The sequence below is a fragment of the Aulonocara stuartgranti genome (genome assembly GCF_965226115.1).
Source record: "Aulonocara stuartgranti genome assembly, chromosome: 7".
NCBI lineage: Eukaryota > Metazoa > Chordata > Actinopteri > Cichliformes > Cichlidae > Aulonocara > Aulonocara stuartgranti.
In genome coordinates this window covers 26,588,765-26,605,219 of record NC_138945.1, presented here as the reverse complement: position 1 = coordinate 26,605,219, position 16,455 = coordinate 26,588,765, and the positions used below count along the sequence as shown (strand labels likewise).

Below are 16,455 nucleotides of genomic sequence, written 5' to 3'. Positions count from 1 at the left end.
GGGGTTACCGACTAAGAGGACACTGGAAGCGTTGTAGGAGAATGATATAGGCGATACCAAACAGTAACCGAGTGCTCCCATAGGACTGCGCATGCTCAAACAAACTACGTCATCACCCCGCGCCTTTGTTGTCAGACGGTAGCGAGGTATCGTCAGAGCTAGCTCGCCTAGTCTCTAATATAGAACGAAAACAGTTTAGGAAATGATTAATTTGACGTTTTGACGCACCAGAATCATCCCGAAGGTGGGATCAGTGGTAAATCAATTCGAAGAATTCGCCAGCGAAGAGGAAGTTTGACAAACAACGAGGTAAACGGAAACTCACTTAGCTAACTGCTGCAATCCACTGCTCTTCTATAACGAAGTGACTGAGAGCTCATCTTCATCACATATGTTACCACCTGCATAACCGTGTCTGGTTTAACTCTACCCGGGCGGATCTATCCGAAGAAGTTCCGGAGTTAAGGAGTAGAATTGTACAGTTTGTTAAACTAAGATTATTTGCTTAGCTTTTCCCAGATGTGGAGTCGGAGTTTTGCTTTTTCAGATGTTTTCAGGAACTATGTGTTTATTTGACAGTGCGAGGAAGTAACCCACACTACGTCGTTTCCTGATTCTGTTTCCTGATTAAGTTAAAACCCCTGTTATGAATACATACATCGGCACAACCTTTGCGCACATATTGCACACAACTGCTTTAAATTTTAATTGAATGAAATTAACTGAGTTAGATTAGAAAATCCCTAAAATTCACTGTTTAATTGGACACTTTTCAGAGATTAGATCATTGGCGTGGTAGTGGCTATGTCGTAGAAAGCATGTTGGTGGTGAAACTGCCAAGCAGAAGGAAGAAAAAGGTTCGTGGATGTAGGGAAGGAGGACAAGGAGGGTTGTTGTGACAGAGGAGGATGCTTGGGATAGTGTCAGATGAAGGAAGATGATCAACTGTGGCGTCCAATAAAGGGCAGCTGAAAGGCAAAGTTTTGAGACTCTTTATTATTTATGTGCAGTTAATGTGGAAGCTGTTTATCTGACGCTTTACTTTTTTGACCTTTCCTGGATTTTTCCTTCAATGAGGGTATAATTAGCTGAATATCTGTATTTGGTTGAGCGTGCAGATGCCCAATAGGTGTCCAGGTCTTCTCTGGTAGGTTCCTTCATGTTCCAGAGATTTCCAGAGGCAAACGCCCAGCTGTTGAGTGTCTGAGCTCCTCAGCTCCATGCAAATTCATACTTGCGATAATCAAAAACTCTGCCTTTTGCTTCTTTTATCCCACAGATTCCACATGTCATCGGCAGCAGAGACAGTCGAAAATGCCTCTATTATTTCAGAGAGCACGGCCCATGATGGAAACCGCTTGTGGATAGGAAACATTGATCCCAAAATCACAGAGTGAGTAAAAAAAAAGTCAGTTTCTGCTTTAACGCAAGCTCATATTTCATCTTCATTGATCCACCAGATATCACTTTAGATAGTGTAAATTATCTACAACACTTTAATCCGTTAGTAATGATTACAGGGATCTGAGCTCATAGTCAAAGAGCCACTGGGATTACAATAGAGCTGTGCCATAGTGAGCATTTTTAGGAGTTAAATGTAACGTTTTCAGCGTCAAATGTGCGAAAGCGCCACTTTAATATGGAGTAACATTTAGTGATGGCTTTTAGTGGGTGATCTGTGGTCACTGTAATAGATGGTATGAAACTGAGGCATTGGTTTGTACCTTCTACCCCATAGAAAGGCAATGTATTGTGTGTCCGTATATGATTGATTAACTGTGTGTGTAGAGTGTGTGTGTGTGTCACAAGCTGAGACTGAGCAGACAGGGCTGGGTGTGTGAAAGAGAGGCAGTGAAGCGTGGAGACCTGCTCGGCTAAGGAGCAGCCATCATTCCTCAATCACCTGCCCTGTTTACTGTTTCTGTGTCAACCTGGAGCTCTGTGTGTGTGTGTGTGTGTGTGTGTGTGTGTGTGTGTGTGTGTGTGTGTGTGTGTGTGTGAGAGAGAGAGATATGTTTGGGTGGCAGCTGGTAGAGGCTTTGACACCCAGAAGAGTCTTGACAGAGCATCACATGCAAATCCTTTTTGTTCCTCCTTCTTTGTGTTTGCTGCTGAATGCTAAAGACATCCCTGCATATGCTGTGATGAAGAGGAGGTAGTTTTTTGGGGTGAGGGGTGTGTTTGTACGCCTGTGGGGGCTGCTGGAGAATGTACGGGCAGCAGCTCTGGTGGGCGTCTAGACAGGCGTTTCCTTCCCCTTTCCCTGCTCTGCTCTGCTTCTTCTTAAATGGCCCTCTACTTCTCAGTATGGAGGGAAAACAAGAGAAATGCTCAAGGCCCCCGTTGCTGATTGGGAAGATTAATTAGCTCCGGGATAGCACGCAGTACCCCCTGTGTTTGTCTGGGTGAGCCAAACTCCCTGCAGATGCAAGGTGCTGATGCCACAAGGAAAAGTGATTGAACTGAAACAAACTGTTCTCAGCATTTAAAATCAATACAACTTTAAACTGCCCCCAATCTTAATTTATATCATTTTATTACAAAAGATGACATGAGTAATTTATTCTGTGAGGGTGAAATTTTATTTCTTTGAGCTTGGATCATTTGAAAATACAAAAGTGTGCAAAAGTCTTAAGCCCCACTTGATTTCTTTATATTTTGCTTCCAGTGATACACACTTTGTCTTTTTTTAAGCTTTCTGAAGGTCTTTGAATGATTTTTTTTTTTTTTTAGATTGCACCCATCTTCAGTCCAGTCCTTGTACCTGGTCGTCCCAAAGGAATGTTTTTTGTTTGTTATGACACTTAACACTCACCTATGAAAAGTTTTAAAAAGGCACCTAACAAACTAGATGAACCAATGTTGTGTCTACACATAACACACAACTTAGAAATGAACCAATTTTAATGTGTATCTTTAGGTATATTGTGACTAGCAGCCTGTCACAAAAGTATATAGTTTGTTCCAATTTCTGTAGTTGAATCTACACTGCCAAATATAATTGGGTTTGACTTGGAGGAAACAGTATTTTGCAGTAGCAAGGTGATTTCCAAAGAACTATCAGCTGAAAACTTGGCATTTTGATTTTGATCCACAACGCAATACCATCTGGAAAACATTTGAATAGCAGCGGCTTCCCAAAAACACTACCAATGCAGTGAAAGCATACCTGGATAGACAAAGACACAGTTGAACACTGGACTGGCCTCCCCAGAGCGCAGACCTCAACAGTACTGAAGCAGTGTGGGATCATATTTGACAGAGAACAGAACAAAAGGCAGAAACATCCAAAGAGGAGCTTTGACTATCCTTCAGGAAGCCTGGAGAACTATTCCTAAAGACTTCTTGTAAAATTGTTGCATTTTTCAGTGCTGGCGTTTAGGTGAGATTTAGTTCTGTTTCATGTTTTCAGTGCTGTTTTAGGTGGTTCAGGGTAAAACGTTACACTTAATTTGAATACAGTGAAAAGCAGCACTGTGATTTTGTGTGAAGTCCTGTGCACCGTTCTGTTTGATTATAAGCTTCCCTGTTGAGAGAATTATGAAATTTTCCTATGAGTTCATCACACAATGAAGAGAGACGAATTTATTCCACGTGTGATAATTAAATTGACCTTTTCTGCTTTTCATCCTGTTCAGATATCCATTGGGTTATGGGGAAACTATGATGTTGTTTCCCTTTTAAATTTTCAGTAAAAATCCCACAGTTCCTGTCACAGTGCTAGTTGTCAGTTGCACGCTCTTTTACTCTTTACAACTGCAGATAGCTGCATTGTCAAGCAGTCAAACCCTAGCTCCTCCTCTCCAAATTCTTCCCTTCTGACCTGCACTTTTCTGGACCGAACCTTTTGTCTTATCTTTTTCTGGACTTGACTCACATCCCCCCCTGTCCCTTCCTTCCTCTCCTCTTGTTTCCTAACTCTTGTATCTGTCATACCTGGCTTCTCACCTCCTCTCTTCTTTTGCCTTGTGCTCCTCTTCCTACACCTTTCACCTTGCCATCAATATCCCCTCTCTGAACTTTAGTCTCCGTTTGCTCACCTTTCCCTCCCTTTCCTCCCCCTTCTCTTCCCCTCTTCCTCTGGTGGGTTTTACAGCCCCCAGGAGGAGCTCTCCATTGTGGTTTAGCATCCAATAAGGTTCTTAGTGTGTAACCTCTGTTAAAAATACACATATGCTCAAACGTCTAACTATATAGCTTTTTCAAAGGACGGCATAGTTCACTAGTGCACAGTTTTTGTTTACTGAAGTGTAAACAACAACTTAAGTGTAATCTAGGGCTAGATGAGCCACTGTCACATGGGGAGGCTTGCAGGGTGTTGTCTGGGAAAAGCAGAAACTGTCGTCGGTCTAAAGCCCCCCAGGGAGTCGTAGAAGACATTAGTACAACCTGTAGCTTAGAACCTCGCTTCACTCTGAGAATGCCACATCAAGTCCCTTGCACATACACTGCACACTTGCACATTGACATTTTTCTGGTCTCTCACACACACACAAACCACTTGAGGATTAAAAATAACAGGCTCCTAAACAATAAAAGGCTGAAGCATTAATTTCTCTTTAACAGTTATACAAAACACCTGGGGTCACTCTGAGGCCTGGACAGTCACACAAGGCAATGGCACCAAATCAAGAACACAGGAGGGCGTCTGTTGGACTCTTTTCTTCGAGCGTTTCAGTTTTTTCCCCTGTGACAGAAGACAAGAACATGTAAACAAAAATAAAATCAACGAATTGCTGAAAATGTTTGGCTTCAACTGTTTGTGCATGTGCACGCTCCTTGGGTTGACACAAAATATTAAAGTATACAAATGTGTAACTGTAACCTTTTTTTTTTTTTCGTAAACTGCTGATTGAGTTGGTTTGCAAACAGTTACGGGTGTTGTCGTCTTTCATACAGTGAGGACTGCTAAAAGCCGTTTCTTTGCCTTCACTCAGGAACATGAGGAGTTAATTCTGTGGTGGTTTCAGTGACTAATCAGCAGGGCGATGTGTTGTTTCTTGTTGAGGAGTTTTCACAGTGATTCAAACTTGTTCTTGGACCTCAAACAGTTACTGTAAATGAGTCCATTGACACTCTTAAAAGAAGTCTGCAACAATTTTGCTAATTGATTTCACCATTTCAGTCATTTTTTGAGCCTGACTCACACAGTTGACCCCAGCATCTCGAATGTGTCAGTATATTGGAACTTGGGATGGACACTTTTTCCTATTTTCTTCTTAACGAAATGGAAAAGCACGTGCTGCTCAGTTTGTGTTGAAAACAATCAATCAGCCCCGGGGTATTTACAGTAGTGTAGCAGCGAATCTAGTCTCCAAGTGACCCTGAACTCATTGCTCTTTTCTGTACTGTCAAAAGAAATGTTTTTTTCCCATGGCTGCAAATTGCTGGTTAAACGCGCGCGCACACACACACCTACAATCTCACAAACACTGCATAGCTCTTCAGTGACCACATGTATGCTCATTTGTAGTCCTAAGCAGCGCCGCACAGTCAGTGGAGGTTGTTTGTGCAGATCTCTGTGCTCAGGGGGGATTTTAAGCTTCCTCTGTTTTATTCCCTCATTGTCCTGCTACTGTATCCTCAGCATTGTCTCAGTCAGAGATTTACTGTCACCGGCCTGCCACACCAGCTGGCCTGCTGCTAAAAAGGTGTCAGGGAGAGAAAGCTGTCATTCTCATTAGCCCCACTTGACAGATTTACGGGGGCCAAATACAGCATGGACTGAGACCCTTTTGCAAAATATCAAAGTCATTTTGCCTTCTTATTTCCCATTTTCTGTCTTTACGGAGCAGTCTTTTCTTACACTTTTTTTTTGCTCTCTCTCTCTTTCGCTCTCTCGCTCTCTCTCGACAGGTATCACCTGGTGAAGTTGTTAGAGAAGTTTGGCAAAGTGAAACAGTTTGACTTCCTGTTTCACAAGTCTGGGCCTTTGGAGGGACAGCCACGAGGCTACTGCTTTGTCAACTTTAGCACCAGGGAGGTACGTGCAGCATGTTTATCTGCATATAAATGTCAGTTGTGTTAAAGTTTGTTTGTTTTTTTTAAACCCACAGAATGTGGCTTTGTACACTAGTACGTAAACTCAGATGCATGAAATACCAGATTTATCATTTCTAAAAGTAAATCCTCAGTTGGCAGGAGTAAAACGAGTCATTTCATCAATATAGGAAAAATATTTGAACTTAAAGATCTGATGAGAAACAATTTTCATCCACTATGAGTTGGATGTTTTATGAAAATGACCCAAACTGAGTGTAAAAACGTTCATGAGTCAACCTGAAGCAGTGTGCGTGTGTGTCCTGTTGAAGTGGGCTTTATAGGGAGCAGGTTTAAGCTTCACAGGTTGTTTTGGAGCGTGCTGTGGGATTGAGATAAGCATCTAGTTTCACAGCTAGTGTCTATCAGTGGGATATGAAGCCCTCCCAAAAGGATTATACAGAGGAAGTGTGTGTTTATCTTTCACACTCACACACACTTACATGTAGACACGCTTGGATAAAGAACTGCATTAATATAATTTAGCAACAAAGCCACTTGCACATTTGATTAGATAAAACTGTATTTATTCACACTGCCTCTCATACACACAGCCACACACTCAGACACCTCAGTTATGGCCTTCTGCTGTTATGAGGACTAATGATTTAATCACTCGGATGCAATCATCAAAGCTGATTTTTAATCACGACTTAAAAGCCGCCCCTCTGTCTTTCTCTCTTTTCCTCTTCCTTGTTTTCTCTGTGTTTGTGTTTCTGTGGCTGCATGCAGGAGGCTGAGAGGGCTATCCAGTGTTTAAATGGGAAGCTAGCTTTGTCCAAGAAGTTGGTTGTGCGCTGGGCGCACGCACAGGTGAGGGTAAGTATCACGCTCACTCCCAGCATACAATACTGCTCTGAATGTGGCTGACATTTTGGGTTTAATCTGCAGGTATAGAGACTAAATATAAATATTAGATCTGTGCATTAGAAAAATGTTAGGCTCTCTAATGACCGAAGGGTTGGGAGAAATCACCAAAATATGTGATGGCAGAGGTCAATCTGGCTTAGGGTGAAAGATAAAAATGATCCGCCAGTAGTGGTTTTAATTTTAGTGTTTTTGCTGTCAGAGCCAGTTTACAGAGAGCACAGGGATCCCAGCACAACCAGCATGCCTGTCTGTTAACAATAGAAAGCCTACTGGCGAAGGGTGAAAGGATATCCTGTATAGAGACGAATCACGCCCTACACACACACAAACACATGGTAGAAGGGGGTCAAGGTCAACGCTGCCGCCTTTAAGAGAACACGCTGTGAGATAAATCTGCTCAAAGATTTACCTAATAACAGTTCAATCAACCGTTTCAAGCAAAAGTAGTGGCTGTTTATATTCATGCTTCTACAAGTGTTCATTTAAAAAAAACAAAAAAAACAATTTTTGTGCCACTAATAAAAATGACCTTGAACCACTTAAGTAACAATCTCCCAACATCTTTGCCACTCGCCTTAGCTCACATGCACTTTTTTAGGTGCAGTACTATGAAATCAAACATTTCCTTGCATAACTATTGTCCAGTTATGCAAGTCAGTTATGCAGCTTGCATAACTGCTGCATGTAAAAACACTTCCATGCAAGAAGCATCTCTAGCGTAGGTTATACTAACAGAAGAGCACGGTTAATCTTGTGAATAATTTAGTGTACTGTAGTGAGTGAATATAATCAGCTGAATGGGGTCTGGTTCTGACCCCTTTTTTTCTTCTTTTTTTTAATAATTAGCAGTACGTGTAGGCTAATATAAATAATTCTCAAACTTAATAATTGTTTTATTCTTTTAAAGCTTAAAATGACATATTAACAGTATTTTTCAGGGTCAAGTTGGGGTCATCTTAGATTCAACAGACCCCAGACTGTAGCGTCAGGTTTGTTAATGTGAGGATTTATATGAATAAACAGGTTTTTGACTCTTTGCCTGCATGGCAGGCATACAGTAAATGCTGGTTCCTCTCAGTAAATACCATTTTCTGTCTATCAGCTCAGGCAGTTAAAACACAGTCTTGGAGAATATTTATCTTGCTGTCCTCTCTGCCGCATACGTGACTAACAGAGTCAGAGAAAGTGCAAGTTTTTTTAGGAATTAGTTTTTTAATTATAATTAAATTGTCAGTGGGTTATAGACTGGGGTTGACCTCGGCTTCCAGCGAATGTTGTTGGTATTCTTAAGCTTTGTTCTGTTAAAGTAAGCTAGATATGCGCAACCCCATTTTTCCACTCTGCTGCAGTGTGTTGATGGACGGTCGTTATCATGTGACCCAGCAAACTGTCCTGCTAGACTTGATTGCTATAATTAAAGTTTCACAACAGGGAGTATCTCCGCCTAGCCTGCAGACATGGATTTGCCTCCCTCCTGGCAGAAATGAATTCACACATCACCATTATCATGACCTTTGTGAAAATAAATTAATATTTCAACCACAGTCATCTTCACATTGTTCATCAATCTTTCTCCCTCATGTTGTAGACTCCCCCACATTTTCTTATTGTGAGTTTTAGGCGAGGAAAAGATTAGAGGTTTAAGCATGACCCATGTCGTATGTTCCAAAAAAGATAGCACCGCAACGCTCAACTTCACCCATCACCTCAGGAGCTTTTTCCTAAGAGGTATCTGATCATTAAACCTCCTTCTAAAGCATGCAATATGTGCGCTTTTCCCCTTTCTTAACCTTTGTTTGATGCATAATTTCAAGGGTTATGTTTCTTATTAGCTACAGAGATTACAAAATGGGGTCAATTGCAGATCACTGCCAATTCCAGTGAAGCCGGTATACTGATATTTCAAGTGGACTAGTCTGTGAAGTGCGAGTCACTAATTTTTGCAGTCCCGTCTTTGTGAGCAATCTTCCACTGATGGAGCCGGCTCAGGTCAAATTAAAAATGAATTACATTTTTGCCAGCCTGTCTTCATTGAGTCCAACCCAGGAGTGATGTGCTGGGATATGTGAGTCACAGACAGGTGGTGTTGAAGTTATCCAATCATCCAGGCTTACATCTTGACTTTATTTAAAGCTTTGAAATGGAGGGAATTACTCTGATGATCATTTATTTAAGGATGTCCACAATCCTCAGATTTCCAAACCTGCAAATGCAACTGTTAAAGATGGCGTATTTTATACCCATACTTATATAAGTAAGCTTATCTATGATGCATGCCACCTTTGGAGATGAAATGATTTGTGTGGCTAAAAGGGTGCAGTGCTAATTTATCAGCTTATCCTAGTGAGCTTAGTTAGCAAGTGCAACACACAAACACACTTATCAGCTTTATGCTTGTGTCAGGGCGCCTGCCGTGACCCTACCTGTAACTGAGTTACCCAGTTGGATGAGTAAAAAAAAATACCCTCACTCGGAGTTGATCTGAGGGTAAACTATTATTTTTTTTAATACCAGGTATGCAAGTTTTCTTTTTAATGCTGCAAAGTGGAGCATTTTAGCATGGGAGTCTTTGGGGTCTCATTCCTTTTTCGAGCCAACCTCAAGTGGTCACGAGAGGAACTACGGTTTTGTACACTTCTTCTTGGCTTTATTTGTTTGTACTCCGTGTTGTGTAATAGGCTTTTACTTTTAAAACAACTTGATATTTTAAAAGTAATCTATTACATTAAAGCATCATGTATGCATTAGTTACTCGTTTGAGTTTGTTTGCTTTACCAGAAACAATAAACGGTTTTCATTTAGTTTGTGCGTGTTGATTATTCATCCTGAGCGTGTGAAGTCTTCTTAGTATATTGAGTTTACTTCATGATATTTCCAGCACCTCCTCAACTATTTTACCACCCGGTTGGGTGAACTTGTTACTTGTTAGAAAGTAAAAGTTATTGGTGTCATATTGTAAGGTGATACATCCAACACTGAATGAATTTACAAAACAAAAGTTTAACTACATTTGCTATGCATTTCTCACTTGTCAGCCAATTATAGTGCAGTTATTTAGATATTTAGTTTTATTAACCTAATTTAAAATGCTATCTCCTGAAAAACAAATTTAACAACCCAAATTTAGCTTTATTTGCAGGTTTTGGAGTGTTTTCAGATTCAGTGTGCTCTTATTGGCTGCATTCAGATCTCTATGCATTCCAGCCACATGCCTTTAGGAATAGGTGGAAGGGAAGGGTCCTGGCTGGTTGCATGGTCATTGTTTTTACTCTTATTCTTGGCTATACATGTTGTTTATTTCATGGGACTGTATGTAGGAATGTGTGTGCGTGTGCTCTGCTGCATTTATGTAACTTCATGTAATGTCATGTGAGTCTGTCTCGCTTCCACCGGCTGAACTTCGCCAGATGGTTTCCAAACGTACTGCACACGGAAACTGCTGCGCCAAGTGCTGGAGCTTATCATTACCCATCATGTGACTGTTACTTTGTTTAGTTTTTCTTTTTTCTTTCTTTTTTTTCTCCACAGGTTTCAGTTTTGGCTGTTGGAGATGTTTGGAAGGTGGTTTTGAAAGGAATGAGTGCACGCGTTGGTTGTTGCTCATCAGCTGGTCCCACTTTTATCCTCGATCATCCCTTAGGGTGTGATTACAAGCCGGACGTGCTTGCTTGCTGCTTGGTTACTGTCTGTTTGACCGGAAACAAACAAGATCAATACTGTAGTTTAGTAATGTTCATATTTGTGGGAGAAAACTGGAGCTGACTTCAGAGACCTGCTGTTAGTATTTATTAGAAGGTCTGTTGTTTTCTGAATGTCTGCCTTATTTTATTTGGCCCTGTTCAAACTTAGACCTAAAATGTATCTCAGGGGTAAAATGCTGTTAAACTGATATTAATGATTAGGAATTGGAATTTTTAGAAAGTTAAAGTTTGATTGATGTGTACTGTGAGCTGTAATCTATATCACAGTCCACATTATATCTTTAGGACATATTCAGTCTCTTCCACTGATTGTCTGCTTCCCTGTATCTTGTGTATCTTCTGCCATTACTTACTCTACTTGTTATTTTACTCCTTCTGTTTATCTCTTTTCATCTGTCTGTCCATACACGTTTCCATCATTGTTTGTGTGGGTCTTTGTTTGTTTGTTTTTGCCCACGTATGTTGTTTACAGAGGTTTGAAGGTTTTCGTAATGACAAGACGATGCCTCCCAGCCTGGAACCGTCATGCAGCGGTTCAACAGAGGATGGATCCATAACAACCAACCACCTCAGGTTGGCATCAACAGCAGACACACACGCACACATATAAACTTTCTGCTGTTGTATCCGGTTTTGTTTTTTCTCTGAGTGTGTTCACATATGAGCTGAAGGCCTGAACTTTTGTATTTGAATGGATTTGAATTGGTTTCTAATCTGTCGGCACCCAGTGCAAAGATGAGCCAGTGGGCATCGAATTGCCTTCTTCTTTCTCTACCTGTCAGTCTTGCTTAAACCTAAGAAAGAATTTCTAGCAGTGAGAATGCTGCTGAAGTTTACCATCTCCTACTACAAGAGAGAGCTCCAACTACTAAAACCTGAGCCTCATAACAGTTGCCATCCTCAGAGAAACTTTATTGCATTGAGAAGGTGATAAAATGGCAATAAGACAGTCTGCTACCAGTCAGCCTGTGATTGAACTGTATTAAGTTGGCATGTACACATGCAGTCTATATCTGATTAACTGTGATAAATCGGTGAAGATCGCTAATCTGGTGCTGTCTCCTTCAATGTAAATGCACTTCAACTGCTTACATTCAGAGTCTAGCAAGAACCTCATAGATCCGAAACAGAAATTCAGATATTTCTGTTTATCTATTAACTTTTACATAGGATTGTAACCAGTTGGCAACCAGTTGAGTCATGTCCCCAACTGCAAAGAGACCAATTGCAGACGAGTTGCAACTGACACCAGTGTGATGGCAACGTTATAAATTAAACAGCAGTTATTTGCAAGCCTTCTCCGATCTGTCTGAGAGTGACTGCACTCAGTCCGAGTCAGACTGCGATTGTTTGGAGGCAGGTTGCCTTCCACTCGGTGACCTATGCATTGATTGAAAGTGGGCACTCATAGGTTAGGGTGTTGAATGCTTAAGCTCTGGGTGACCAGTTGGTTGTTATAACTACTTGCAGGGGGTCACTGAATGGGGGAAAAAATTTTAAAAAAGTAAATGCAATCAGTAGAAAACACTTGTTTATTTTTTTCCATTCATTCTTTTCCACTCATCCAACTTTGGGGGGAGGGCTGGAGAAACCCATGAAGCATTTCACCCACTCTGTGAGTGTGACCTTTTGTTACATCCACGATCATGTCTATCTTCTGACATACTGTAATTAAACCTTAATTAACCAAGCCAGCACAAATACATGAAAAACAGAAGTTTCAGACATATTTTGGACCGCATACGGGCCTAATGTTATCTCAAGAGCTGTTCTCTTTCTTTTAGTGTAGTCCAAGTACCTTCTGAAAACATTCACATTTAATGAAACATCCATTTTAAAAACAGTCTGAGATGTCTTAAGAAGAAAAAAAGAGCTATTTCAACAATGTTCCTCAGTTTTTCCTTGCATTACAATTTTACAGATCAAAGTGGATCTTATAAAAAAACACGCAAAACGCACACGCTTGAAACTAAACAATAGTATTTTACTCATTTATGATTGAAATAATCATTTATGATTTAGAAAAAGTTTAGCTATCCTCACAGCTCCACCTCTCCAGCAAGAGCAGTGCAATTTGTTAAAGAAAATGAGTTATTATTAGCTCCTCAGCCATTCTGATACTTTGTAAAGCTGTCCAGCAGGACTGGATTTGACCCTTTGCCAGGATGCATGTCTGACACCTCTGCTATAAAACATTCTTCACGGTACTCAACTGTGGTGCTGAAATTATTGAAAGACCACATTGGCTCCAAAGACATCAATGGAAGTGTTGAAATTCTGTCCGACTCCAAAGTATGCCATTATAGCAGCCACATTTGCAGCCCTTATTCCCATATACACACTTGCAGGTCAACCAATTAAATAAATAAAGTGCTGTTAAGTCACTCTGTGGCGTTTTTGCCTCCTACTGAGGTAATCCAGCCTAGAGTCACAGCAAAACGTGAAATACACAGCATGAATTTTATGCAGGCTACTCAGTGAGTATACATCCCACTGGCAACCAAAAAAAGGCAACTCTTGGACTTTAACCTGAACTATGATATTTTCCTTTACTATTTTGGGGCCTTTTTACCCTTTATTTTGATGGGATGTTAAAGAGAAGACACTCAGCAATTGGCCTCACGGTGGATTCACCTTACCATTGTGAGGTAAAGCAGTGCGCTGATCAATGATCTTTTCCTTAACATAAACAACAGTTTTAGGGGGATTAATAATGCATTTGCAGCCTATTTAAAATAAGACAAATGGAGTGTAAAAACGGTCAAATGCCAAATTAGGTTCCCCGGAGTGAGCAGACTCACTGAGCAGAGTGTTTTTTACCCTTTAAATGTGGAAGCTGTTAATTTTGTGTAAATATGTCGTGGTTGAAAAAAAAGAAGTAATTTCGTGTTGTTGTGCAGGAACCTCTCATCTATCTGCTGCAAACCTCAAAGTCACTCTATCCACACAGCACAAGAGAGGAAATATACACTATAGCTCTCTTTTTTTCCCTGATGGCCCCTCTATTGTTTTCCTCTCCAGTTTTTTTTTTTTTTTGCTACTTCTCGCGCATACTCATTCCCTCATTTCCCCACCGCCTCCCCACAAGCACTGCAATTTTTTCCCACAATCTTATCTCCTCTGCTTCTCCAAATTCTGTTTCACCATTTAAATAAAAGTAGTCCTCTGTTTCACTGTTCATTCTTCTGTATTTTATTTTAAACCTGTCCACCCCCCTCTCACTAAGACTGCTATTACCTCCTCTTTCTGTCCCCCAGAGTCTGTACATCAGTCCTATTTGTCCCTCACACTCAGTATCAACACTAGTATTTCCCCCCCAGCCTCGCTGCTAACACCTCCTCTCATTTTTTCCTTCTTCCTCCAGCACGAGTGCTAAGATCCGCGCCATCGAAGCCAAGCTCCAGATGATGGAGGAGAATCCAGACGATAGCTACTCAGGCCCGTCTGCCTACGTTTACAACAAGCCGCCAGAGAGGAAACGCTGGGAGCCCTACTCTAAATCACACCACAGCAACCAGAGCAGGCCCCGCAAGTTCAGGAGATGACCCATCCTCCCACTTATTCTATCCCCAGCCACCCACCCCTTCCTCTCTAAACCCAAAGCCAGCGTCTACACCTCAGCCCCCACCTCCACACAAACAGTTTCCACATTCAGTACTTTCGACTGTCCGATGTGGGGAAAATAAAAGCTCTCGAAGGTGAACCCTGACTGTTAAGGAGTAACCACAGCCATCATGGACGGCACCCAAAATGGGTTTTGGGTTGTTTTTTTTTTAAATTATTTCAGGTCTCAGAATCATCGGTCATTATTTAGCCGGACATGTGACCCAAACCTGGCTGACGTGCAGGTCGGGCCTCTCGTCGGCCTGCCTCATCACGATTTGCAGCGATTGAACACAGTTGAAAGTGTTAAGCGGTGTAAACGCTGCTTCTCGTTTTGTTTTGAACACATCTTCTAACTTCCAGATCACATTATTTAATTAAGGAATATGTTTCTTTTGGAGGGCGGGTTGGGCTTCGGTTTGTCCTAATTGGTTACTATTAATGGAGTGTAAAAATAATAAGCCACAAGCCGCTTAGCGACTCTCACTGCGAGTTTTAGTGTGTGTGTGTGTGTGTGTGTGTGTGTGTGTGTGTGTGGGTGCGCTTGATTTCTCCCCCCTTTGTTCTTTTTTTTGTTTTGTTTTTTTTCTTGGATCTAATTTTATACGACTGTTTTTAATGACTTTTGCGTAGCATTTAGATCCATCCCTGGTCGCATTCTTGTTATTTAAAATTCTCCATTAAAGGTAAATAATCACTTCGCTCCTGTGTTTTTCATGTTGATGGTGTTCTTTGTTGCCATTAAAATATTTTGTTTCCATTGCCCAAAAGCTCCCTCTCCTCACCACATGTAACCCTTTCGTTTTGGGGGTTTTTGTTTGTGGAAAATCAGCCATCATGGATCAAATCATTTATTTATTACCAGAAAGAGCATCTATGTAACAACATTATCCACAATAATCATATAGTCTTAGCTATTGTAGCCTTTTGAGGCTCACTTTTCCCACTCTGGTATGATGAATATTAAGTAGTTTACTATTTTTGTGCAGTTCCTGTAAATACTTCCAATACTTTGTAGGCCTTTTTGTAAGACTGATTAATGTGGACACATTTTCCTTATTATAAACTGCATTTTTTTTTTCATTTGCTGTCATATTGGGCATTTTTTCTTTATTGGAGTTTGAGGCTCTTATGATTTTTTTAAAAAAGAAAAAGAAAAAAAAGAGACGAAATCCCGATGAGACTGTAAACTGGATTTAATTGGCAGATGATTGAATTTGCTGGCCAAATGGCCTTTTCTGTTTTTGTGAGGTTACCAAGTAGGAACTGTTGGTCTACAGCTCGCAGCGGGCTAATTGTTGGAGAAGACGGAAGAGCACAATTTCGTGCAGACCGATGGACCAAATCCTACCTCTTGACATCACTCAGCTCTTCGTGGGATTTGTTTGTTGCTGTAAAATCATTCATGCGGCTGCAGAACATTTGTGAAATCCATTACAGCATTTTTTTTTAATTCTATTTTTGTTTTATTTTATTTATTTATTTTATTTTCCTTGCCTGTAATTATCTGTTTTCAATAAAGGAGCCACTGGATAAATATATCCTTTTTAGTTCATGGATACACATTCGGGTGTATTTTTTTCTTCTTTTTTTAAACGCTTGGATCATTTTTGATGGAATAATTCCTGAAGTGTAGATTTACAGATAATCATGGATCCGCTGTGGAAAGCGGGATGATTGACATATCGATCTAAACTATTGTAGGCTCAAACATATCCTGTAATTATAAAGCTCAGTCTTTTGTTTAATGGCTCCCTGAGTTTCTGTCAGCGTTTAGATTCAGTTACATCAGCTCCTATAGTTTATGTATTTATGTATATGTATTTATACTTTTGCATAATTGTATTAAGGATTTACATTAAAAACAAACAAACACATTAATCTGTGGATTTAAACGTAGCGCCAGCTGTGTTTGAAAGATCTGTAAATCGTGAATATTTGCCCTACTAATATACATCTTTTAACTTATTACTTAAACATCGAATTTATTCTTATTTTTTAATGAATTTTAACTTCAACCAGTTTTATTTTATAAATACATGATGCCTTGAATCGCAATATTTATGTTCTTTAAATAACTGCAAGCATAGCGACAACTGGCATAAAATTATCCAAAATATTAACGGAATTATATTTTGAATCATGGAGTTAAATTAATTTCAGTCTCAAAATTGTCTTCTCTTTAATAATGACTATTTTTTCTTTTATATATATATATATAAATGAGTAATAAGAACATACA

The 16,455-nt window shown here is 40.3% G+C and overlaps 1 protein-coding gene across 5 annotated transcripts; it reads left to right on the top strand.

Annotated features, from left to right (window-relative positions):
* Positions 1–91: 91 nt before the first annotated feature.
* On the top strand, positions 92–15,558 carry rbm18 (RNA binding motif protein 18). Of its 5 annotated transcripts, none has more exons than XR_014278192.1 (6): positions 92–309; positions 1,280–1,393; positions 5,857–5,983; positions 6,772–6,852; positions 10,438–11,183; positions 13,975–13,996. XR_014278192.1 is itself a non-coding variant. In XM_082542755.1 (6 exons), the coding sequence occupies exons 2-6, from the start codon at positions 1,287–1,289 to the stop codon at positions 14,153–14,155; spliced, it is 597 nt and encodes a 198-aa protein (XP_082398881.1). In that variant the 5' UTR covers positions 93–309; positions 1,280–1,286; the 3' UTR covers positions 14,156–15,558. The 5 variants fall into 5 exon arrangements, 3 of the variants coding, with proteins under 3 accessions (XP_082398881.1, XP_082398879.1, XP_082398880.1); XR_014278193.1 differs by having other exon boundaries at positions 6,772–6,858; XM_082542755.1 differs by having other exon boundaries at positions 93–309; positions 11,083–11,183; positions 13,975–15,558.
* The last annotated feature ends 897 nt before the right edge of the window (positions 15,559–16,455 follow it).

Excerpts from the sequence above, each read along its gene's own strand:
- rbm18 (XM_082542753.1), top strand. The coding sequence starts at position 1,287 with ATGTCATCGGCAGCAGAGACAGTCGAAAATGCCTCTATTATTTCAGAG. Across the intron at positions 5,984-6,771 it reads TCAACTTTAGCACCAGGGAG|GAGGCTGAGAGGGCTATCCA; the intron begins GTACGTGCAGCA and ends GGCTGCATGCAG. Across the intron at positions 6,859-11,082 it reads GGGCGCACGCACAGGTGAGG|AGGTTTGAAGGTTTTCGTAA; the intron begins GTAAGTATCACG and ends TGTTGTTTACAG.